Source organism: Bos indicus, chromosome 19, assembly GCF_029378745.1.
Source record: "Bos indicus isolate NIAB-ARS_2022 breed Sahiwal x Tharparkar chromosome 19, NIAB-ARS_B.indTharparkar_mat_pri_1.0, whole genome shotgun sequence".
Taxonomy (NCBI): domain Eukaryota; kingdom Metazoa; phylum Chordata; class Mammalia; order Artiodactyla; family Bovidae; genus Bos; species Bos indicus.
The window spans coordinates 39,616,934-39,641,934 of NC_091778.1; the positions used below are offsets into that span (position 1 = coordinate 39,616,934).

A 25,001-nucleotide genomic window follows, 5' to 3' on the forward strand; every position below is an offset into this window, starting at 1 on the left:
AAAGTTACACAGCAGGCAAATAATAGAAACAGAATTGAATCCAGTTCAGCCTGATACCAAGTCCTTGTTCTGTTTTGTAACATCACACTTCCTCCTTTCCCCACATTCCTTGTGATTTTGGGAATTTCATGTGACAGATATACTTCCTGCTGGAGCAATGTCACTTCAAATGTTGTCTCGAGCAAGATCATTATGACTGAGTTGCCATTATCCTTAGAAAGAAAAGAAACACTGCAGGTCTGAATAGTTTGAAATGTCATCATTCTTATGGGAAAAGAAAAGAATTAAATCCATTTAATCCCAAAAGACTTTCAAAAAAAGATTTTATTAATGCAGAAGCTTGGAGGCTTGAGAGTTTGACATCCATCCCTGGCAGAACTCCAGAACAGATGATTAACAAGAGAGCTCTTAATTGATTGCAGATTAGCATAAACTAGCCTATGCTCTGGTACCTAAAAAGAGAAGGTGACCTTTGACTCCTTTAACTCTGGAGAGATGTAGAGCACTAGGGCTGTGACGGCTCCTCTATTCTGAAATATGCTTCTAAGAGGCAGAATTGAACAAACTAGACGCGCTAGATCTGAAACTGCTGTCCTGTGATATACAGTTTAAGAAAACTGTGACATTTATCTTAGAAAGGAGAGACCTTAAGGAACATGAAGGCTGAATTTCAATATTAGAAATACAATATGAAAGAGGAATTAAATTAGAGAAGAGAACTGTGCTGCTACAGAAGCCAGAAGGAAGGAAATAGGTGGCATTTCCATGGGGAAGCAGATTCAGCTCAGTATGAGGAATTGGGGATAACAGCATTTTATGCAGGCAGAAATCTGCCTTTAGAGTTAGAAATAACATCAAATCTTGATTCCAACACTTTCTTGCTTAATGCCATTGGACACGATCTGCCACTTCTGAGACTTTTCTGCAAAATGGACATAGCAATTCCACCTCCCAAGGTTGATGTCAGGATTAAATAACTTTGCTTTTAAGATAGCAATGTGACAATTTTTAAATAAGGAAAAAATGTATTTATTTGGCTGTGTGGGGGTCTTAGTTGCCACATGTGGATGTAGGATCTAGTTCCCTGACCAGGAATAGAACCCAGGACCCCTGCATTGGGAGCATGGAGCCTTAGCTACTGGACCACCAGGCAAGTCCCCCCATGCACGCTTTTTAAAGAGAGGATTAAATAATATTAATCAAAGACTTAAGATTTGTAGAACTGGGGAATAAGCAGTCAATAAGAAGTAAGTAATAGTATTACAACTAAGTTTCTATCACTGAAATTATCTAAAACAAACTAATGTACTTCAGGAGAGAGTGAATAGATGAATTTTTGGACACCCAACCCAAAAATGTCTTGAGAAGAACTGCCCTCTTCGCCTCTCTCATAGGTCTTTCAGCAAAACTCTTATGATATCGCTGGGCTGGGTTTATTCTTACATGGCAGTTCTCTAGAACCCACTACAGGTTCTAGAATATTTCTGTAGAACCCTAGTTCTCTACCGTACTCTGTACGGTACCTGACTCAGCAAAACTGTTATATAAATGCAGGCTCCTGCTTTCTGGGGTGGAGTGCAGTAGACTCGTTTCCTTTCTCCTTTTCTTCTGATTAGAAAGCTATTTGAATTCCAAGTAAGGGGGGAAAGGTCACTTTTTGGTAGACGTTCTGTTTAGATCCTAATTGAACAAGGAAATGTAGAGTAAGGGGGAGATGGAAAAACCTCACGAATGTGATGTGAAGAAAAGAGATGGAAGAAAGCTTGATCACCTCCATTTTCTTTCAAGAAGGAAAAGAACATTAATTTGTGTGCGTGCTCAGTTGCTCCTACGAGCGTGCGCTAGGTTGCCCCAGGGGTGTACTGGAGTGGGTTGGTATTTCCTACTCCAGGGAATCTTCCTGACCCAGGGATCCAATCTGCGTCTCCTACATTGGCAGGGAGGTTCTTTACCACTGAGCCACCTGAGAAGTGAAAGTGAAAGTCGCTCAGGCTCAGTCGTGTCAGACTCTGCAACTGCATGGAATATACAGTCCATGGAATTCTCCAGGCCAGAATACTGAAGTGGGTAGCCTTTCCCTTCTCCAGGGTATCTTCCCAACCCAGGGATCGAACCCAGGTATCCCGCATTGCGGGCAGATTCTTTATCAGCTGAGCCACAAGGGAAGCCCACATATTAACCTATTTAATCATTTATTCAACAAATGTTGATTTGACTGTCTTATGTTAGGCGCTGTACTGGGCCGAGGTTTCTGTGCTAACGGGAGTGGAGTTTTAAGTCCAACAAAGAAGACAGACACTAATTAATAACAGTAAAGTAGGGTGAACATTACCATGAGACCGAATTTCCACATGAACAGGTTTGGGGACAGCAGTCTAGCTGAAATCAAAACTAGGACACTTGTCTCAAAGAATAAGAAACAGGTTTTTTGCCTATTTCTGTGTATCTTTGAGGAGGCTGAGTGAGGGAAGGGTACTCACGGATATTGAGGGTTTCGGCACTAAAGCCTCCCATTCGTACAGCCAGTTTAAGGGGGAAGTTCAGGATATCATGAATGACACCTACCAGGGGGACCTAGCCTAGTTTAGGAGGTCAAGGAAGGCATCGAAGGGGAAGTACTTTAATCTCAACGATGAGAACTAGAAGCCTTATAAAGATCTGGTGAGAAAGCCTTATAGAGACCTGATAAGAAATAAGACTCAAAATTTTCAAGAATGTGAACTACTGTCCAAAAGTGGTTTATATTTTACACCGAACATCAACGGGTTCGTTTATAAAACCACACGTTTTAGTTTGCTAGGTTGCAGCGTTCTGAACTACAGTCGCTTCGGCACTAGCGGTTGAAAAATTAAAACTTCTCGAAACCCTCGCAAACTGTACGTGGCGCCGTGGAAGGCGCGCAGCACTTCGGGTCTTGTAGTCCGGGATGGACTCCGAGTCCCATATTGCTGTGCGATGGGTCGTCGCGCCTGCGCGGTGCGGGCGGCGGGCAGCGCAGAGTGCGAGGCTCTTTTGTTCGTCTGAGGGGAGGGCCGTTGGCAGGGGCCTGCGGTACGCCGCTTCAGTGAGGGGGCTCGACAGTGGTCACCCGGCTTGTTGCTTTTCTGGTCGCCACTCCCCCGGCCGGCCGGACAAGACCCGCCAGTAGCGCGACACCTATTCCTCTCGGGCTTGTGGGCGCTGCTCTGAGGTGAAGAGCCCGCTAGAGGCGGGCAAGCGGGGGGATGGCGCGCGGCGGCGGCGGCGGCGGCGGGAGCCCTGGATCAGGGGCCGCGAGCTCGCGGCGGAGGTTAGGAGCGGAGAGCGCGCCCGAGTCCCTCTCCCTCCCCGCGCCGAGCCTTCTGCCGGGCGCAGTGGGTAGGGCGAAGAGCGCGAGAAGATGGAGAGGGCGGGGCGGCGAGTCCGGAGCCAGAGATTGAAGCGATTTGGGATGGGCCGAGCATTTGCGCGTCGCCCTTCGGCCTGAGTAGACCAAGACAATGCTACGTGGGTTGGGTGGACGGCTGGGGGATTGGGCTGGAGAGGAAACATAGTAAATTGGGGAGAGGACGGACGGGACAGCCTGGGCGCTTGAACCAACGTAGGGAGGGTTGACGACTGCAAGACCCGAGGTTAGAAATGTAACCTGAGAATATTGGGTCCCGCCAGGGCTGCCATAGGAACTCCGCTTGCGGAGTTGCGGAGCAGTAACTTCGAGGAAATTGTAAGGGGGTGGGGGGCAGGGCAGCCCAAAGCGTAGTGCTTTGGGGAGGTCTGTTGAGTAAATTGGGGAAGGGCCTAGAAGGAGGGGTGGTATTTGCCTGGTTTTGCTCGGGGACTGGGGGTGGCGGGGAGAAACTGTTAAGAGTAAGTGGGCGGAGGTCCCGAGAGCTTTTCTGCGAGGCTTGCACAAGAAAAGGGAAAAACTGGTCACCGCTTGCTTCCTGGTTGATCGGCTGTAAGAATAATGTGTGGAAAAAAGATGGAACGCATTTTATTATCTTTTCCAGGTTTTCTCCTGCCTTCCTTCACTCGGTGTTTCCTTTAAGGAGTTAAAAAGTCCCAGTGCAACTCTTGCTTTAATTCATAATTAAATACATACGTTTTTATCTGGGATTGTTGTTGGTCACAAAAGGCAGTGAAATTGTAGAAATGTGTAGATGAGTTCATATTTAAGGAATGAAGTTAGTGAGAGATTGTGAGATGGTGTGGGAAGTTGAGAGAGAACGTGGAAAAGTTCATGAGATTGTGAGATTTTTTCCCTTGAGCTCTTAAGTTTTTTAGCCAGCTTGTCCTTGCTAGAAAATTTGAACACGAAGGGAGCACTACTTTACCCCTTTTTCAAAACTTCAGATGAAGGTTTTTCTTGGATTGCTGTTGCACTCAGACGTGTTACTGGTTCGACTCTGTTGAGGTGGCATTTACAAGAAGATCAGTTATACCAGAACCTCTGGCCGGGGGTTTAAGATAACCCTTCTCAATTGTGTTAAGACTCAGGTCGGCATTTTGGAATAGTTTTAAAAGGTCCAAGATTTTGGAATGGCTGCAGGAATACAGTTGGGAAATTAGTGTCTGTGTTCCAAAGTGCTTACAGATATTTATATGGAAAGTGATATGATTGAAGAGCACATTGTTGGAATCGGCCACTCCTTGATAAAGCTTTAGGGCAGTTCAGACTCTTGAGTCCTTTACAATTTTCTCTGTGGTGCTGTTTTCTTCATTGGCCGCTGTAGCCTAATTTTTTTTTTTTTCCCATTAAAAATGTAAATATCATATAGCTTTGTGCTTCTAGCTTCTTGATTAAAGGAGACCGAGAAAGAATACTCTATCCTGCAGTTTGACTACAGGATACTAATATCTTTATCATCATCTAAAGAAAGGAAGCAACCATTCTATCTTCTGGTGACCATTTTAGAGACTAGGAAAATATTTCTTTTTAAATTCACACCACTTAAAGAGAAGTGATGCATTTTTGTCATTTTCTAGTAGTTTACCAATGAAATCTTCCCTTTTTGTATACTGTCTCTGATGGTATAACAGATTTTCTGTTGTATTTGATGAATTTTTACATCATAGTTTACTTTTCTGGGTAGTTTTTTAAATAAGATGCTAATGGCTAGTTTATGGGTTCATGTAGGATGAGCCATGGCTCTTGTTCATCCAAGACTAAAATATAGTTCTTTCATATTGTTGAATGAATGGATAGGGCTTTGAGATCTTCCTGAGAATTCCCTGTGTTAGCAGAATAACTCTGTGCATTTATGTAATCAATTTGCCTGTTTTTGTTCTATGACATTTGGCAGAATGAAACTGTTGCCCTTGGCATTCTTGTCTTAGCCTCTGTTTTTAATATAGTCACCCGGGGTATTAAATACAGAAAAGGTATGCAGATTGTGTAAGTGGCATTTTTAAATACCCTAAGCCAGGACTAGGAGAGCACTCAGGATCTGGGTTTTCAACAGCAAGCTATATAGTACTTTGAATATTTTCTGTTATGTAAGTATTTTGAAAATTTTGTGTCCTTTGTATGGAGCTAGGTATTTCTCAATAGCAATGTCTATTGAAAACTTGAATAGCCTTTCCAAGGTTAATTGAAGAAGTTATTTGAATAAGGACAAAATTCTGATCGTGTAAGTATTTGAGTTACTGCCTTTAACCTTTTGTGATTTGCTGACCAAGAGAGGATGGCCTGATTTGTCTGTGAAATTGTGCCTTTCTTTAATAGTAGCTAACACGTTGAAAGCTTAACAACTGTGGTATTTGAGAAGTTAGTGTCATTATTCTGATTTTGTTTTGTTGTCTATGAATGCTTTGGTATCTGCTTTTAATTCCAACTTAGTCATAATTCTGGTCTTGCTTTCTAATCACTTATTTCATTTTAAACTAAAAGATTTGCTCCTGGTATCATTGTGTCTTGCTAATATTTACAGATACCTGTGGCTTATATATATATAGAGAGAGAGAGTTTCATTTACATCAGCACAATGAAAAGGAGTTAGCCAAAGTTTTGGACACATCTCAGATAAAATTCTAATTTTATTTTCACACTGATATTCTAGTCCTAGATCCCAAAATTCGAGGACAGGGATTCCTTTAAAAAGAAAAGTCCTGCTCACTGGGTATGTGGCACAAATTCTTGTTTTTTGCTCAGTAAAGTTTTCCATCTGGAAAGCATTTGCCTCACAAACAGCTACAGCTAACGGACGAACTAAAAGCATTTAGAAACATGAGTCAGAAGGACTACAAATTGAATGTTCTATACATGCCTTCACCTGCCTTTCGATGTCTGGTAATGCTACTGATCATAATCCAATTTGTTTGCTGAACTTTCCCTGAAAAGCTAAGAGCTTTCAACCTCTGTTCCTTGGTTATCTGATTCTGAGACATCCATTCTTATTGCCCATATGGGGTTCAGCACCGTATGCCAGGTCCAGACCTACCTTTAATTGAGTGTCTGAGTAAAAATAAAAACAAAATGCTTTGGTAATTACAAGAAAAAGAGAAATAATACTTGGCTAAGTTGGGTAGACATGATGGAAGAAGTAGCATTTGCTCTAGCTCTTGAAGGATGGGTAAGATTTTGACTACTAGTTTTGGACAGGATAATAGCAACCCACTCCAGTATTCTTGCCTGGAAAATTCCATGGACAGAAGAGCCTGGCAGGCCGCAGTCCATGGGGCTGCAAACAGTTGGACACACCGAGCATGTGCGCGCACACACTTCTAAGTAAAGAGCAAATCCATGCATGGAGGAAGTGTGCAAGTGTGTTCAGGTTATAGTTTTCTGTTTTGACAGGAATGTAAGATTTGTGAGGGAAGTGGGAGTCTGGAATAGGTGAATCTGAAGGGTTTAGATGTTACACTGAGGAGTTTGGCCTTTCTAAGGAAGGAGGAGGAGACTGCAGAAAATTTTGTAGCAGTTACTTGCTGCTTTCCTATTCAGTCTACTCCCACCCAAGATGGTTTACACCCTGCCTACCTCAGAAGTGCCTCATTGCATTTGTTAACAGTAGTTCCCTGGGCTTAAATTGCCTCCCTCCAGTCCTGCTTTTCAAATGCTGTTGGAGCCTTACCTCAAATCCTGACTTTTCAAAACCTCTAGTCACCCTAGCTATTTATTTTTCTAAACCCCAATAATACTTTTGTGGCTACTTATTCTTGCTTATATTTCTTTTCCTAATTATTACATACTCCTGTTATTTCTTCTGTTGAAATGAAAATGGACTTCACTTGCTTTTGTACTTTTTTGTATGTTTTTAATCTTACAGTCCTGGTTCTGTGTCTTACCCTTGGGAGACTTTGGGAATTTTCCTGTGCTTCAGAAAGCCTTAGTTTCCTGAAATGGACTTAATAGTGTTTGTTGTGAGAGTTGAATTAAGTGCCTTTCTATGCATTAAGTGTTCAGTATTCAGCAAAAGTTATATGTTATTACTAACCTTCATGGCATTTTCAAAAGCCTGTACTTCTGTGAGTGCAGATCCTGCTACCCTAGCCCAACAGTTCCATTTGCCTGGGTCGAAGGGGTTCCTGTGATGTGGAACTTTCAGAAGCTTTCAATGCTTTAGCTGGAATAAATTGGTTACCTTTTACCACCCAGGCTCTCAGTAAATGCTTATTGTTTTGATTTTTTTTTTAATAGATGGTATTAAAAGCCTGTAGAGCTGTAGTCATTAACTTTTATGCCGTTAACTGACTAGGCCTTGAACCTAAGCTAGAGGCAAAAGACAGGTCAGGAAAACATGGAATGGAAAAAGGAGCTAGATGAAGAAGGAATGAAGTGGGGAGTGAAATGCGCAGTAATTATCATCTGGTTCTTGTCTGCTGCTCCCTCAGTCTAGCTCTTTCTACCTGGCCACACTTCTGTTCCTCAGATAAAGCAAGCTCTTCTCACCCTAGGACTTTGAACCCACTGTTCTCTAAATTTGGTATATTTTTCTAAGTTTTGCCGAGTTGTCTCCTTAAAATCTTTATTGAATTTGTTACAGTAATGCTTCTGTTTTATGTTTTGGTGGCGAAGCATGTGGAATCTTAGCTCCCTGACAATAACCCGCACCCTCTGCATTGGAAGGCGAGATCTTAACCATTGCACCACTAGGGAAGTCCCATTAGTGTTTTCTTGGTGCTTGTCTGAGCCCTACTCTGCAGACACATGCGTGCATACACTCCCACTCATGCTCACTTATTTGTCCACGTTAGAATATAAAGTCTAAGAGACCAGGAATTTTGTTTGTGGTGGTCTCCCCATTTTTCTAGTGTCTCACACATAATAGACGCTCAGTAGATGATGTAGGAGTATGTTCACAGGAAGAGTTAATCTAAACCTAGTCTGGGGCTTCAAGGATGCTTCTTATGTGGGCATTTTAGTTAAGGGAGGTGGTTAAGTGGAGAATGGGGCAAAGGGCAAGGTAATCGTGATTGAGAGGGTTAGATGCAGTGGTCTTCAGTTCAAATGCAGTTAATGGTATGGAGGTCTTCATTTTTACATCAGTGGCTGCTGTTGAGAATGAACTGGGTTAGGAGGTACCCGGGCAGGAGATGGTGGTTACCTGGAGTAGGATGGTAGTAGTGGACTCGACAAATGTATAAGTTAAAAGATATTTAAGATAAAAATCAACAGGATTTAGTAAGAAACCAGATACAGAGTATGAATAGAGAGAAATCAATGTCATAATTTTGTCCTGAACTCAGTAAAAGCTACATGAATTCTTAGACCATTCATTTAATTGAGTAATTGACCTTTTTGAAAAGTATATCTGTAAAATCAGAGCCTGAAATCATAATCTCTGAAGTTTATTATAGAACTTTACCGTATAAATCATTAAAACTGACTTGGTATTTATGTAGTTTCTCCAGAAATCTTAAAGTTCCTTTTGCAAATAATTCTGTTGAAATTTTCCATTGTTTGTATCCAGAATTTACTTCCTTTTCCTTACCTATCTATCTTCATAGGAAGATGGATTCCTTTTGCCATTTACTACAAGGTCTTTATTTTTCTGCCTGGATGAGATAAAGAACATAAGGAATTTCTACACTTCAGGTGTATGAAATGTGATTTCTCAGTTTCTGGCAGCTCTTCTCTCTCAGTATTCCAGAAATGAGATCTTGGTTTCTGTTTTGTAATTACTCGTCATTCTTATCAGTCAGATCTGGGTCCTTCTTGAGTGTGTTCTGGAGCTGCTCTGATGTTTTGAAAAACCTAGCCATGAATTTCAGCCATATACAAAGGGGGAAAAAAATGGTATTTTCTCACCAAGTTCCCATTGCACTGGATTTCAGAGTTATGCTTAAAGCAGTACATAATTAATGAAGTAGAACGTAGGTACAGATATGTAAATAGATAATGAATGCCAGAAGGTCATAAAAAGCTCACCCCAGAGGAATTCCATGGAGTTATTACACCTGTCTTACAGATGAGGAAACTGAGTTTGCAGTAAATACACATAATGCCTATAGGCATAGTTTTGAGAGATCGAGGACAGGAAAGATATGCTTCTGGTGCTCATACTAGCTAGCTTTCATCTGGTTAGAGGAATTATAAGGAGTCTTCAAGCAGTACTCTTCCAGTGTCATTGCTAGGAGAAAAGAGGTCTAGAGTGAATGCTGTTGAAGATGATATAGAGGTTTTGTTTTCAAGAACATCAGTTATCACTTACTGTTCCAGCCTTATTCTAAATGGGCTGGAATAATGGGCTTTATGGAGAAAGTAAAATGTTCACCTACCTTTTCGCTAAGTATAAGAATTGATTTGTGTTTGCAATAATTTACTGAGGAATGTAGCTTCTGTCAGTCCTCTTGTAGCAGTGGCTTTTTTCCGAGGATGTGCATCAGATCGCCTAAGGAGCTTTTAAAGATGAGATGCCGTGATCAAAGCAACACTGTTTGCAATAATAAAAAATAGTAAACAACCAAAATTTTCATCACTAGGTGAGTGGTTAGAGTATGGTGTGTCCATACATATGGAATACTGTGCAGCTTAAGAAAGGAGATCTTTATGGAACAATGTCAGAGATACATTCTATTAAAAGGCAAATTATAGAACTGTAATATCTACTTTCACATATGTACATCTGGGTCAGTTTACATGTAGAAGGACAAAGACAGATTTTGAGGAAGGAAACTGATTTCCTACACTAAGTAATTTTGTAATTGAATATGAATACATATATTACAATTAGAAAAACAAAATATTTTAAAAAATAATACACATACTCTATTTTTTGACTCAGTGGATGTAGACTTCTGTATTTATAAATTCCATAGGTGAGTCTTTTTCTCATTTAGGTGAAAGTTCTCTGTTCACGGTCTGCTTTCCTGTGAATTCTTGCTTAATATAGAGTCACCAGACCAGTGTGTTTTACCTTGGCATTTACTGAGAATGCCCTACTGGTCTGGTTTCAGAGGTCTGTAGATATTACCTTGTCCTCACATCTGGAGTTTGACCTTTCTGAAAGCTGGCAAGAAATCAGCTTAGAAGTTCTGGGGTAGCCCTTTATAATTCATGTATGTGATGGCAATCAGGAGCTGTGCTCATTGTCTTCTCAGATCCTTCTCATACCCTTTCACTCGGACTTCACTTTATTGCACTTTGCTGTATTGTGTTTTGAAGATAATTGGATTTTTTACAAATTGAAGGTTTACAAGTTAAAAGTTTATGGCAACCCTGTGTCGGTCGAATAAGTCTGTCAGTGCCATTTTTCCAACAGCATCTGCTCACTTTATGTCTCTGTGTCACATTTTGGCAATTCTCTCAATACATCAAACTTTTCATTACTGTTAAATTTGTTATAGTGATCTGTGACCAGTGATCTTTGATATTACTATTGTGATTGTTTTTGGGTGCCACAAACCATGCCCATTTAAGACAGCAGAACTTAATCTGCCAGCTGTTCCAGTCTCTCTTCCTCTCCCCAGGCCTCCCTATTCCTTGAAATTAGGCCATTTAATAACACTACAATGCCCTCTTAAGTATTCAAGTGAAAGGAAAAGTTGTGTCACTCACTTTAGAGGCTAAAAACTATTAAGTTTTAATGAGGAAGGCATGTTAAAAGCCAAAGGCCAAAGATAGGCACTGGTTAGCCACGTTATGAATGCAAAGGAAGTTTCTGAAGGAAATTAAAAGTGCTACTCCAGTGAACATGTGAATGATAAGAAAACAAAACAGCCTTTTGCTCATATGTAGAAAGTTTTAATGGTCTGGATAGAAGATTAAACCAGTTACAGCATTTCCTTAAGGCAAAGTCTAATCCAGAGAAGGCCCTAACTCCTCATTTCTATGAAAGCCTCACAAGGTAAGGTAGCTGCAGAAAAGTCAGCAGAGGTTGGTTAGTAAGATTTAAAGAAAGAAGCTGTCTGCTAATTTAAAAGTGCAAGGTGATGCAAGTGGTGCAAGTGCTGATGTAGAAGGTACAGCAAGTTATAGAAGATCTAGCTGAAATAATTAATGAAGTTGGCTACAGTAAACAACATATTTTCAGTGTAGATGAAACAACCTTCTATTGGAAGAAGATGCCATGTAGTCGTCTTGCTATGATAAAGTCATAGCAAGAGAGGAGAAGTCAATACCTGGCTTCAAAGGATAGGCTGACTCTATAGGGGCTAAGATAGCTGGTGACTTTCAGTTGAAGCCAGTGCTCATTTACCATTCAAAAATCTTAGGGCCCTTAAAACTCTAATCTGACTGTTCTGTAAAGGGAATAACAAAACCTGGATGACAGCGAATCTGTTTACAACACAGTTTACAGCATGGCCCCCTGCGGTTTTTGGTCTTAGAATGTATGGTACTTGCCTTATATCCCTTTTTCCAGACTATTCTGTTTTCCAGTTTCAAACAAAAACTCTTCAGCTTTTCTATTGCCCAGTGCATCTCCTTAACAATAACTTTATCATTTTAAATCTTAATTTATTTCACATGGAAAAACTAATACTTGGTGTGAAAAGATCTGCTGCACACAATAAAGTTACAGTATTTTAAGCCCACTGTTGAGGCCTACTGCTCAGGAAAAAAGATTCTTTTCAAAATATTACTGCTTATTGATAATACACTTGGTCACCCAAGAGCTCTAAAGGAGATGTAAAAGATTAATGTTTTCATGCCTGTGAACACAGCATCATTCTGCAGCCAGTAGATCAAGGAATCATTTTGACTTTCAAGTGTTATTATTTAAGAAATACATTTTGTAAGGCTATAATGGCCATAGATAGTGACTCCTCTGATAGATCTGGGGAAAGAAAATTGAAAACCTTCTGGAAAGGATTCACCATTCTAGATACCATTAAGAACATTCGTGGTTCATTGGAAGAGGTCAAAATATCAACACTAACAGGAATTTGGAAGAAGTTAATTCCTGGCCATTATGGATGACCTTGAGGAGTTCAAGACTTTAGTGAAGGAAATGCACATGTAGTGGAAATAGCAAGATAATTAGATTTAGAAGGGGAGTCTGAAGAGGAAATTACTGCAATTTCAAAATAAAACTTAAACTGATGAGGAGTTGCTTCCTATGGTTGAGCCAAAAAAGTGGTTTCTTGAGATAGAATCTACTCCTGGTGGAGATACTGTGAAGGTTGTTGAAATGACAACAAAGGATTCAGAATATTATACAAACTCATTTGATGAAGCAACAGCAGGGTTTGACAGGACTGACTCCGATTTTGAAAGAAGTTCTGTGGGTAAAAGGCTATCAAATAGCATGAATACTACAAAGAAAGCACTTTATGAAAGGAAGAGTCAATGTGGAGAACTCCATTGTTTTATTTTAAGAAACTGTCATAACCACCCAATCTTTCATAATGTACCACCTTCATCAGTCTGCAGCCGTCAACATGAAGGCAAGACTCTTCACTAGCAAAAAGATTATGACTTGCTGAAGGTGCAAATGGTGGTTAGCATTTTTAGCAGTATTTTTAAGGTATATGTATTGGTTATTTAGACATAATGCTATTGCATGCTTAGTAGACTACAGTATAGTGTGAACAACTTTTATATGCACTGGGAAAAGAGAAAAGTTGTGAGACTCATTTTATTGTAGAGGTCTGGAGGTATGCCTGTGTTCAAAAACAGAATGCCTAATCCTGTGTCTGATACTTCACTGTCTTCTGCCTGCAAGCAGCGTTGTTACTCCTTTCCACTTTCTAGCTCTTAACTGTAAGAGTGGAGGGGTGTCTAGGAGAATCTCAACTGTGTTTTTTTCTCTTAAAGAACTATGAGTTCATGACTCTTGCTTCAGATTTACACTATTCCTAGATTCATTGGGACACCATATAACAAGTTTGGGTTCTTAAAACTGGCATTAGCCTACTTGCTAAGCAACAAAAATGCAAAATTCTGCACTTGTCAGGGCTTCCCTATTGGCTCAGTGGCAAAGAATCCACCTGCAATGCAGGAGATGTGAGTTTGATCCTTGGGTCGGGAAGAACCCCTGGAGGAGGAAATGGCAACCCATTTTCCTAGCAGTGTTCTTGCCAGGAAAATCCCATGGACAGAGGAGCCTGGCGGGCTGCTGTCCATGGGGTTGCAAAGAGTCGGACATGACTGAAACGACTGAGCACACAGCACTTGTCAATTTAAAAGACTCAGAAGACTCCTGGGGCCCTAAAAGCCAAAACTTTGTCACACCTGTTGATTTAATTAACAGCTGTTGTTCATTTGCTAAGTTGCAACCCCATGGATGCAGCACACCAGGCTCCTCTGTCCTCGCCCATCTCCCAGAGTCTGCTCAAATTCATGTCCACTGAGTCAGTGATGCTATCTAACCATCTCTTCCTCAGCCGCCCCCTTCTTTTGCCTTCAGTCTTTCCCAGCATGCGGGTCTTTTCAAGTGAGTGTGCTCTCCACATCAGCAGACTCACTGGAAAAGACCAAGTAGTTTTTAAACACCTATACATATTCAAGATATTAACTGAAAGAAATCATTGTCCGTCACTTATTTACTGATGACAGATTGTAGAGAGGGATCCTTGTACAGACTGGAGGGAAATCTCCCTTTAAGTATTATGTTGTTCCTTGGTCTAGCTCCTAGATCTGTGTGTGTGGCAGGGTCATTAGCCCAGCCCTGCTAGGAAATGTGCATACTGAAGTGCTATAATTTTATTAATTGTGTGAGCTTGGGAGGTTTATTTCCTGTAAATGTGTTGTGTTATCTCTGAGGTGTCAATGACATCTGAATGGCTTATTTTATAGGATGATTTCAAAGATCAAATGAGTTGTGGTAGCACATTAACTGTAAAGTGCAATATAAATGTAAAGTATTGTTTTTCTAGGCATTTTAAATGTGGCATATCAGACTTCCCTCGTGGTCCAGTGGTTCAGAATCCTGCCAAAGCAGGGCACATGGGTTCAGTCCCTGCTTTGGGAAGATCCCACATGCCTTGGGGCAGCTAAGCCTGTGCACCACAACTACTACTGATGTCTGCCCTCTAGAGACCAGCCATCCTCAGCTACTGAAGCCCCGGTGCCCTAGAGCCCATACTCTTGCAACAAGAGAAGCCACTGCAATGAGAAACCTGTGCACCAAAACTAGAGTAGCCCCCACTCTGCGACTAGAGAAAGCCTGCGTGCAGCAGTGAAGACCCAGCACAGACAAAAGTTAAAATTAATTTTTTTAAATGTGGCAGATCCAGTTAAACATTTAGGTAAAAATTATAGCAGCTTAACTGATCATAGGTATTTTTGTCTGAAACGTCGTGATGAGCCTTAAGAAGACTTGTCCACGGACTAAGATTTCTGAGTTAATTTAGAACTGTTCACCTCTGTGTACACATTGTGATGTTCTGGTATATATCTTGACCCTTTGTTCGTTGATTTTGGCACTTTTTATGCTATAATTTGGTTGCCAGGATATTTAGAGAGAGTGGCAAATAGAATTGACTAATGGCATTTTTCCATTGTGCTACTACTCTGATCTGAGTTACTTTGAAATTTCCTTGACAAGCAATTCCAATTGAGAGCCCTCCTTCCAGGTATTACTGCTGGTATTTGGAGACTGCCATATTCAAGGAGAGGGGATTTCTCTTGACATTATCAGTTTGGAAAGTACATGCAAATGATTGGTCTGTTAATATTTAAGGGAATGTTGGCTTGTCTGACTTCCCTGGTGGCTCAGACAGTAAAGAGTCTGCCCACAATGCGGAAGACCCAAGTTTGATCCTTGAGTCAGGAAGATTCCCTAGAGAAGGAAATGGCAATTCACTCCAGTATTCTGGAAAATCCCACAGATGGAGAACCCTGGAGGGCTACAGTCCATGGGGTCGCAAAGAGTTGGTCACGACTGAGCAACTAACACTTTCACTTTGGCTTGTCTGAAAGTGCTTGGTTTTGTGGGAAGAGTGAGTTGTGTATTTAATCCACTTCTCTACTGACTTTGACAAATGGCTTATTCAGCACCCCAGAGATGTACCAGTAAATAAGGAAAAAACTCACATTGGGAAGCCTGGCTGAGAATCTCCAATATAAAGAATCTAACCTGGAGACAGGTGCTGGGATGAGCTAGTTAAGAAAACTCAAGACAGAAGTGGAGGTCTATTTTCTACATTCTTCACTTCTCATTTGAGCTCTTAGGACAATGAGTTTAAATAAGAGGAAAATCAAAAAGTCTCATTCCAGATTTCCCAGTAGCTAGAGATGAGGTAAAAACTGTCATTATTTTGTAGTAGCAGGACTTCTTGTAAGACAAATACAGCTATTAATGTAGACAACACAGATAAATAGCTCTTAATTCTGAAGCCAGAGTGATAAGACTGCCTTTTCTTTACTTTCTTTAATTGCTTAGAAGAAGGTTGATTACTGGTTTGGAGTTGTCTGTAAACCACTGTTCTCTTTCTGTTTAGAAAGGGAGTGGCTTCTAATTTCTGAGTCCAAACTAATGTAGGGAGTTGTGGTACCCTTTGTTGTTGAAAGGTAACTGTCAATTTATTTTTCTCTGCACATTAACCAAAGACTGAAGATAAATCTTGCAAAGAGAGCACTTGTTCTTGGGAGCAGCTACTACTGCAGCACTTACCCTAAAGAAAAATTAGGTTTGTTTTCTTTACTGATAAAATAACGCTTATCGTGGCAATCAGAATTCTGAAAACCTGAAAATACTTCCCTCCGGGAAGAAGAAACAGCCTTTGAATCAGAGGCACAATAGCCAATAATAAGCCAAAACTGACATTCAATGCATTGATTAGTCTGTTCAGTAACAGAGGAAAAGGAAAACTCATGTGGCACTAAAACATAGAGGGGTGGGGGAGGGGAGGAAAACAAAATCTTTGGTATGTAAAAGAAGAGAGATCAGCAAATGTAAATGAAGAAGAGTCAGCATAGAGGTGTGTTTGAGCTGTGTGGGCAGGGGCATTGGGTGTTGCCATAGACCACACTAAAAGCACCTCAGAAAACTTTCTTCATGTGAAAAGTTCAGAATGCCTTTAGTGGAAGAGGTATCTTTATTTTTAATTGGCAGACAGGTTTCTGGAAAACAGGGACCATTACTTACTCTCTTGAATCTCCAGTCTCCAGCAGTGTCTAAAATTTTCTAGCAGCCAACCAAATGTTTGTTGTTTCACTAGTCCGAATTGCTCATATGTACCGAAATGAGAATATCTCAGAATGTAAACTACCTCAACATCTGTAGATACTGTAACTGATTCACAATGGTGAGTCTGATTTTTATGAAAGGTTTATTTCATATAGTCTATAGGTGAGCTCTTTCTAAATATATTCTGTCCACATGCCAGTTTAAAAATATATAGAAGCGTTTATACTTTCACTCAGTAAGACTCCTTTCCCAAGGATGCTAGAAATAAGCAGTTTAACCCCCAAATTGGCACTGCCTTAAATACAAACATGAAACATGGTAGTAACCACTTTGTTGTCTCGGATCATCTGCCATACTTTTGTCTCTATAGTTCCTGTTGGTAGCTGATCTATCAGTTTGTAGATTTCAGCCAGTTTTGTAGATCAATTTTCTTGTATTAGTATCTTATGGCGCCACCTACTGACACAGTTGTAGGCTTTATGCCTACCCAGCAGTTAGATGAGTTGTACAAAGGACCGAAGAGAACAGATTTGTAGGGGACTGGAAAAACCCTTAGAGGTTACTGTGTGTGTGTGCTAAGTTGCTTCAGTTGTGTCTGACTCTTTGCAGCCTGTGGACTGTAGCCCACCAGGCTCCTCTGTCCATAGGATTCTCCAGGCAAGAATACTGGAGTGGGTTGCCATGCCCTCCTCCAGGGGATCTTCCCAACCAAGGGATTGAACCCATGTCTCTTATGTCTCCTGCATTGGCACGTGGGTTCTTTACCACTAGCACCACCTGGGAAGCCTTAGAGGTTATCTAGCTTGATGATATATTACACAAAAAATACAGGTTTTGTTATCTGTGATATCTTTTTTCTCATACTTACTTCCAAATTCATTAGAGAATCTCATGGTCATTCTGGCATTTTTATGAATCTTTCTCAGACTTAGAAATAAAAAGAATAAAAACAAATGAGAATTAATGGTGGCATTCTTAGAAAAGAAAATCACATAAAAAACTTTAGGGAACTCAAAAGAGATGGTGCTTAACAATGCGGAAGAATTGTATATATTATATATGCATATACAGAAGGGAAAATTAAACTAGATGTCTAATAAATAGGATAAACCATTTGCCATAGTAAAAATCCAAGTCGAATACTTTGGTGAAATTGAAAAACATTCAGAAAATAGGAGAAAATATGGATCAGCGGGTTATATATATTTTAGGTTTGATGTATAGACCTTATTTTTGGGAAGATTGCTTTTCTTTCAAATTAATGTAATACTTTAGATATCATAAGTAAAGAAGTATTGGGAGTTATTTTTAAACTTAGAATGAGTATAAAAATTTTAAGTGGATGTGCAGGCATAAAGAAGTTTTGCTGTGAGACTAGTTGGAGCTCTTTTAGAAAACTAACTTTCTAGTTCATCATAATCAGAAAACTCTTGGCTATTGAAAATGAATAGGCATAACATTTAATAACAGCATTGGGCCCTATTAAAGTCATTTTTTATATCCCTGGTTTTCTTATCCACATATTCCTCTAAGAAGAGTGCTCTAATGCCCTTTTTATTTCCTTTATCATTTTAGCAGCGTCATCCTTTATACCAGAAAGCTGGCGGGCACTATGGGGAAAAAACAAAACAAGAAGAAAGTGGAGGAGGTGCTAGAAGAAGAGGAAGAAGAATATGTGGTGGAAAAAGTTCTAGACCGTCGAGTGGTAAAGGGCAAAGTGGAGTATCTCCTAAAGTGGAAGGGGTTCTCAGAGTAAGTTTCATTCACCCAGAAAGATCTGTTCATCCGATCACCAACTGTCTCTCAGGAGACTGATAATGTGCATGACACAGGGCACAGGGTGCTCTGATGGGTACATTGTGACTCTGGCTTGGCCTCCATGGCTTATAGTCTAATTAGGAAAATGATCTACATGTACGAAATGCTATCATGCATGACCAATTTCTGATGAGCAGGTTTGTGTGTGGCTTAAGACTGATGCAAGTTTGCAAAGATAAAGTAAACTTTCTTTTGAATGAGGCAGCTTTCAATTTGTGTTAATACTAAAAAGCCCCCTACCCCTTACCAAGAAATTTGAACTTTGTCAAGTTCTTGGTCTTGGACAGAATCTAGTTCTCTTCCAAGTACAACAGCTCTCGTTCTCCTGTGCCTCTCAGTGGCGTGTGTACTAACTTTGTGACTCTTGTGCCTCTGGTTTCAGTGAGGATAACACATGGGAACCAGAAGAGAACCTGGATTGCCCTGACCTCATTGCTGAGTTTCTGCAGTCACAGAAAACAGCACACGAGACAGATAAATCAGAGGGAGGCAAACGCAAAGCTGATTCTGATTCGGAAGATAAGGGGGAGGAGAGCAAACCAAAGAAGAAGAAAGAAGAGGTAAGACTTGAAGTAAGAATTTTTACTAGCCCAGAATTCATGCTGCTGTCAAAGAAGCTGATAGCCAGATAATTTCAGCACTTTTGTTCCACTGCTGCTTGGATCTCAGTCCTTTTGCAGTCTTAGATAGGCTAATGCTTTAAAAATGTCTGGGGGCTCTCATGAAGCCACATAATCTACTCACATCTGAGGTTTAAGAACAAGTAAGTGCAAGGGTATTTTGTGTGAGGAGATGCTGTCAGTGTTTTAATTATTTCAGGTTTTAATCCATTCAGTACCATAAAGTAAGGTACCTTTTGAGAGTGAAGAAACAATTGTGAACATTTATTTTGCTTGAGATGAATGTCCCTTTTTACACATGGGGAAACTTCAAGCACATCAAAACTTGATGGAATAATCACTCTGATTCTAAAAGGCTTGTGACTTAGAGCCAAAGAATTGGTGAAATGTTGGCAGAAGGATTTGATTACATTGTCATCAAAACAGGAATAGCTGTAGTCTGGAAAACAATCCCATACAGTTAAAATTGTTCCATCTGGTTTTTACAGTCAGAAAAGCCACGAGGCTTTGCCCGGGGTTTGGAACCAGAGAGGATTATTGGAGCTACGGACTCCAGTGGAGAACTCATGTTCCTAATGAAATGGTGAGTCTGCCAGTGGCTCTGTGTGGTGGTGGTTTTTTTCTTCTTCTCATCTGTTCCATGCCAAAGGAGAAGAGGTAGACCTTGGAAATTCTAGTTGCCCAGGTGTGAAATCTTTAAGATGGCCTAGTCCTTCAATAGTTACTCTCGGCCTGACTGCCAACCTGGCCTCATGAGTTACAGGTAGGGCCCTTAGGATTCTCAGATTTTTACCCCCCACCCTTTTTTTTTTTTTTTTTAGGAGATGGGAGAAAATCTAGAGTGGAGAGGTATATACAGGAAGGAATCACATTTCATTTCTGTAATAAAGGGGGAAAAAATGAAATGTGATTGAACCATCCTTCCTTTCTACTACCTTCTTAATAGAGATCGGGCTAGCCCCAGGATCAGAAATTCTGTTAACTTCTCAGGGTTAGGAAAGAATTTCTGAAGCTCTTTCTTTGTCCTGGTTAGATCCTTTCCAGTTGGTGCAAGTTTTCAATTGCAAAGTCTGCCAGCAGGGGTCAGCAAGGCCCCTTTACTAAGCACAGAGAAGCCTGCTTTTCTTCACTATAACCGGTGGTAGTAGTACTCCATAAAACATATTAATGAAAGCAGTTGTCCTGAGACTCTTAAGAACTATAATTAACCCAAAGTTCTCTTCTCTGTCCAAAAGGAAGACTTTCTTCCCATTTTCTTGATTGTTGGAAATGCTTGTTCTCCTCTCCCCAAAATGGAGCTCAGTCACTGCCTTTAAAATATAAATTAGGAGTGAATACTTCTAAGCCTTTGCCAAGGAAGCATTATTCTAGGGACTTTATCCCTTTATCAGTCTAGAACCTTCTTGGAAACTTGTATCTATACTAATTTCTCTCCTTTAGAAGGTGGCAAGAGAGGCCTAACTTGAACACTGAAAGCCAGTGTCATAGCTGGCTGCTGCTGCTGCTAAGTCGCTTCAGTCGTGTCCGACTCTGTGCGACCTCATAGAAGGCAGCCCACCAGGCTCCCCCGTCCCTGGGATTCTCCAGGCAAGAACACTGGAGTGGGTGACTAAACCTCTTCTTTTTTTTCCCATGCATTCCCTAGGTGTTTATTGAACCTGACCTTCTTTTAGCTTATTTATTGCTTGCCTGTAGGAGAAAAGTTAATTTTAAGGTGCTGCATATGGGGGAAAAGAATACCAGGAGTTACTCAATCCAGTTATGATACACTTTTGTGTGGCTGTATGTGACCAGTCTGAGTAATGGTAGCACTTCCTTATTGCTTGACATTACATCCCTTTGGTTGACTCACTAGTATGTGTAAAGATTATAGCTGAATGTAACTGCAAGTTAAGATTGGATGTTGATTATAAAACCAAGTTAATTTTAAAGTTATTTCTCCTGGAGAATGGAGATACTTGTTCATTTCCCTAAAGTAGCTATTTTTCTGTGCAGTGAAATGACTGAACTGTTACCTCAGAGGCTGTTGTTGAATTGTCAGCAAGGGGTAGGCTGCTTCAGGCTCCCATACTGTTATACTTCTTTGCCCTCCCATTCTCTTATCTGTTGTTCAAAAACATACTTTCTGGCTTACTCTTCCCTGGATCAGTGGGGCTGTGGGGCTTAGGTATACATGTTGCTGGGGTTCCAGAAGTCTGGTGTGGTGCCTCATCAGAGATCCCCTCATACATGTATCTGTCTGCTGCCTGCTCTGTGCTACTGCTTTCATCTAGGATGTTCCCAATGGCCTGAAGAGAGAGCTTATGCCTAAGTCCCTTGTAATATGTATGTGGTTTTCAATTTTTGAGAACATTTTAAAATTCAGAAAAATATAGAGAATTACATAATAGTCCCTTTATTTTCTACCTCCCAGTCTTGAAGCACCATTTCAAAGCACCTGGGAGTTGTGGCCTATCTGTGTGCGCATGGTATTTGGTAGTGTTAAACAGTGTGATTATGAGTCAGCAAGAAAGTCTCCACCTGCATTGGCTCTGGCCAGAGCCAGATTGGTATTAAATCTTATTATCCAGTATGGTATTAAATCCTGTTAGCAGGCCAGGATCTCTCCATGGGCTTTTGGTAGCTGGGATATGGCTTTGGGGGAATATGGTAGCCTCCCTTACTCCTTCAGAGAATCTGAGAGTGTCATGTTTTTTATGTGTGGGGGTGTTCAGAGGTTCCCAAGGGTTCAGAGTTAGCTTTTGACAAAGAGGGTATTTTCAATGGGAGAAGATAAGAGGTTATTACTTGACTAAAAGCTGCTAGTAAACGATGCTTACCCCATGTTATCATCCTTCCCTGGCCTGACTTCTGGAATTAATATATTAATATTTTTAAAGCCCAATTTCTTGGGAGATCCATGTTAGGAGACCACCAGCACCTGGTCTCAAAGTCTCTTGTGCTTTGTTCTACAGGAAGAACTCTGATGAGGCTGATCTGGTCCCTGCCAAGGAAGCCAATGTCAAGTGCCCGCAGGTTGTCATATCCTTCTATGAGGAAAGGCTGACGTGGCATTCTTACCCCTCAGAGGATGATGACAAAAAAGATGATAAGAATTAACTTTCTTGAATACCAGCCCCTGTCACATCTGACTGTGGGTTTCAAGTGGGGAAAGAAGGAGTTCTCCTTGTCTTGACACCATAAAGGTGGCTTGAGAAGATGTCCTTTGAAGAGCCAGTATAGTTTCTGTGCCCTACAGCAGCCCAAGGGCTTCAAAGCCGTTCCATGCTGTACAGTTTGCACACCCATCCCGGTGGAGGGGAAGGAGGGTCAGTGTTTCAAGGCAACCCGTTCTGAACTTTGCTTTAAAAAAAAGCAAAGGGCCTTCTATGAAGGACAAAACGCAGAATGGGATGTGGGAGAGCAAGAGGTACTGTAGATCTTCAAAGAGCATCTCCACAACCCACACAGCCTTCTTCCCGATAGTGTTAACTCTGCATTTTTACAGCGTAGCATGTGTGTAGTTTTTGGCTATTACTGGTGTATTATTTGGGGTGGGTGGGGTGGGGTGGGAAAGAAGGGAGATGGGTTAGGATCATTTTTGTTAAAATTTGGGGAAACGGTGAAACAAAGGAAAGAACAACTAATGATGATTGGGTTCTGTGTCCAGAATATTGTATCCTTTCAAAAAATGCCATTGGCAACCTAAATGAGGACTGTGAGAGACTGTTTAAAAGCTGTGAATGCCTGCAACTTAGAAGCCAAGGTATTCCCTGCCTGAGCTTAATGCTGTTCCCAACAAAGGAATAAGAAGCTACCAAAGCTGCCATTTGGGGGATGGAAACTGGTTGAGGAGGATAAGTCTTATTGGAGTGTATACACAGGCAGATCATTCTGTCTTAGAGGTGCTACTCATGAAACTGACAAGAAGACCCTTTCTTTTCCTATTGTGAAGTTACAAATATCAGCTTCTCCATCCAAGCCACTGGTGAAGTATTTAGGGAAGGGCAGAGAGTGGTATAGGAGGTAAGTGAGTAGGGAAAGACAAGGGCCGGTGCTCATAGGGTGGAAAACTCTTGGAGCCTCTGTTTTTGAACTTTGAAACCATTGGTGGCAGGGTTCAGTCACTGACAGCACAAGTTCAAGAGTTGAATGATTTCAAAAGCCCTGGTCTCAGGAGAAGATAAATATTCATACTGGGGTAGTGGTTCACTTTAAAACAAAACAAATTTTTTAATCCTAAGAACTAACTAAAATCCAAAACGCTGTCTTGAGTCATGAGATCCATCAGTTGTTGACATCATCTTGATCTGCATCTAGAACTCCATTGTAATTTTTAGGCGTGTGTTAGGTTTTTGTGAAAAGTTGTTTAAATGTAAACTTCATATCAACACTGTCAGTTTTTTGTCTTAATAAAACTATATAGATTTATAATCCTTGATTTTTGTCTTGTCTTGCTGGAAACTCTCCTTGCCTTTTATTATAGATTGACCCTCTTTAGGAACAACCTGCACACTTGAATGGTTTTTCAGTACTATAGGCTGGAAAATCTGGTATCTGGTGTGAGTCTTCTGAGTGGTCTCACCATATTAATTTAGTATTTACTGAGCATTTACAGTTTCTACAGAGACTGTCACGTCATTCTGTCTTCATACTGCTCAAAATGTGTTTAGCAGTCTGTGACCTGGTAGCAGTTCCAAACTGTGATATGTTTGGAAACACAGATTTGGGGTTAGCTTTAGATCCTGACTAATGTTATCATAGATTTGTATGACCTTAGCTAAAGCCAACTTCTCCAGACTTTTCAGGTACTGGTCCTGTGATTGATCAGTGAATTAAAATGTCATCCATTTTCTGCCTATAATTCTAGAGCCCAAACAGAACTAGATTCTTTTTCTTGGCTGCACTGGGTCTTTTGTTGCTTTGTGCGGGCTTCCTCTAGTCGGGGCGAGCGGGGCCTGCTCTTTGCAGCACACTGGCTTCTCGTTGCTGGGGGCTGCTCTTGTTGAGAGCACAGGCTTCAGTAGCTGCAGCATGCAGACTCAGTAGTTGGGGTGTGTGGGCTTTATTAGAACATGGGCTCAGAACTTGTAGTGTACAGGCTTAAGTTACTCCGTGGCATGTGGAATCTTCTGGATCATCCACTGCACCACCAGGCAAGTCCCAGGACTGGATTCTTGTCAGTTACAAAAGGGGAAATAAGATTTCCACTGAGATCAATTCAGCTCTACTCAATAGTTAAAGCATTTGTTCCAAATAAACTGAGTGTAGGACTTTCCTGGTAGTCCAGTGGTTAAGAATCCTGAAATGAAGGGGACACAGGTTCTATCCCTGGTCCAGGAACATCCTACATGCCATGGGGCATTTAAGCGCATTCCCCACACTGCTGAGCTTGTGCACTCTGGAGCCTGTCCTCTGCAACAAGAGAAGCCATCACAATGAGAAGTCCACGCACAGCGACTAGAGAGTAAGCCCATCCACTGCAACTACAGAAAGCCGGGGCACAGCAACCAAGACTCAGCATAGACAAAAATAAGTTTTTTGTTTTTTTTTTAAACCATATTCTTTCCCAGGGAAGACACTGGAATTGATAATGCATGCAATGAAAACTGAAGCGAAGGGACACAATTTGGTTATCTTTAAAAGCCAATTATCACACATTTCTAGACTCAAGAATGAAGGATAAATTCTTCTCAAGTGATTGTTGAAGCCACAAATGCATGCAAAAGTGTTAGGGAAAAAATACACATAGACACAACAAATCTTAAGTCTCCTTTCAGAAAGTATTCGTAGAGCATGTCTTCAGATGTGCAAAAACATATGTTGGACGCCTTTGACAAACCTACATCATCACAGACCTCTAGCCCAAGAGTCAAGGAGGTATATTAAGTTGTTGCCCTAGTTACCATTACAGAAGAACAACAGCTAACTGATTTGATGACAGAATCATTGTCTGACACTGGCAAAGCCAGTCAAGAAAAAATACCTTGCTCCTTTACTGCCTTTAGTTTCAAGTTAATAAATACAAAAACACTCATGCTCAGGAGTAACTTTCTGCTTTCCAATGGCATTTGAAAGTTTTGACTACCAA

General features: G+C 40.9%; 1 protein-coding gene across 6 annotated transcripts; it reads left to right on the top strand.

The window, feature by feature from the left end:
* Positions 1-2,966: 2,966 nt before the first annotated feature.
* Positions 2,967-23,344, top strand: CBX1 (chromobox 1). Of its 6 annotated transcripts, none has more exons than XM_070773343.1 (5): positions 2,967-3,289; positions 18,069-18,245; positions 18,694-18,871; positions 19,420-19,514; positions 21,886-23,344. In XM_070773343.1, exons 1-5 carry the CDS (start codon positions 3,225-3,227, stop codon positions 22,028-22,030), a joined length of 660 nt encoding a protein of 219 aa, XP_070629444.1. In that variant the 5' UTR covers positions 2,967-3,224; the 3' UTR covers positions 22,031-23,344. The 6 variants fall into 6 exon arrangements, with proteins under 6 accessions (XP_070629444.1, XP_019837504.1, XP_019837507.1 ...); XM_019981945.2 differs by having other exon boundaries at positions 2,968-3,190; XM_019981948.2 differs by having other exon boundaries at positions 3,001-3,051.
* Positions 23,345-25,001: the final 1,657 nt, after the last annotated feature.

What these genes read in the sequence shown, in the direction of transcription:
- CBX1 (XM_070773343.1), top strand. Translation starts at nt 3,225, where the DNA reads ATGGCGCGCGGCGGCGGCGGCGGCGGCGGGAGCCCTGGATCAGGGGCC. An exon ending in AAGTGGAAGGGGTTCTCAGA is followed by an intron (nt 18,246 to 18,693) that starts GTAAGTTTCATT and finishes CTCTGGTTTCAG; the next exon opens with TGAGGATAACACATGGGAAC. An exon ending in CAAAGAAGAAGAAAGAAGAG is followed by an intron (nt 18,872 to 19,419) that starts GTAAGACTTGAA and finishes TGGTTTTTACAG; the next exon opens with TCAGAAAAGCCACGAGGCTT.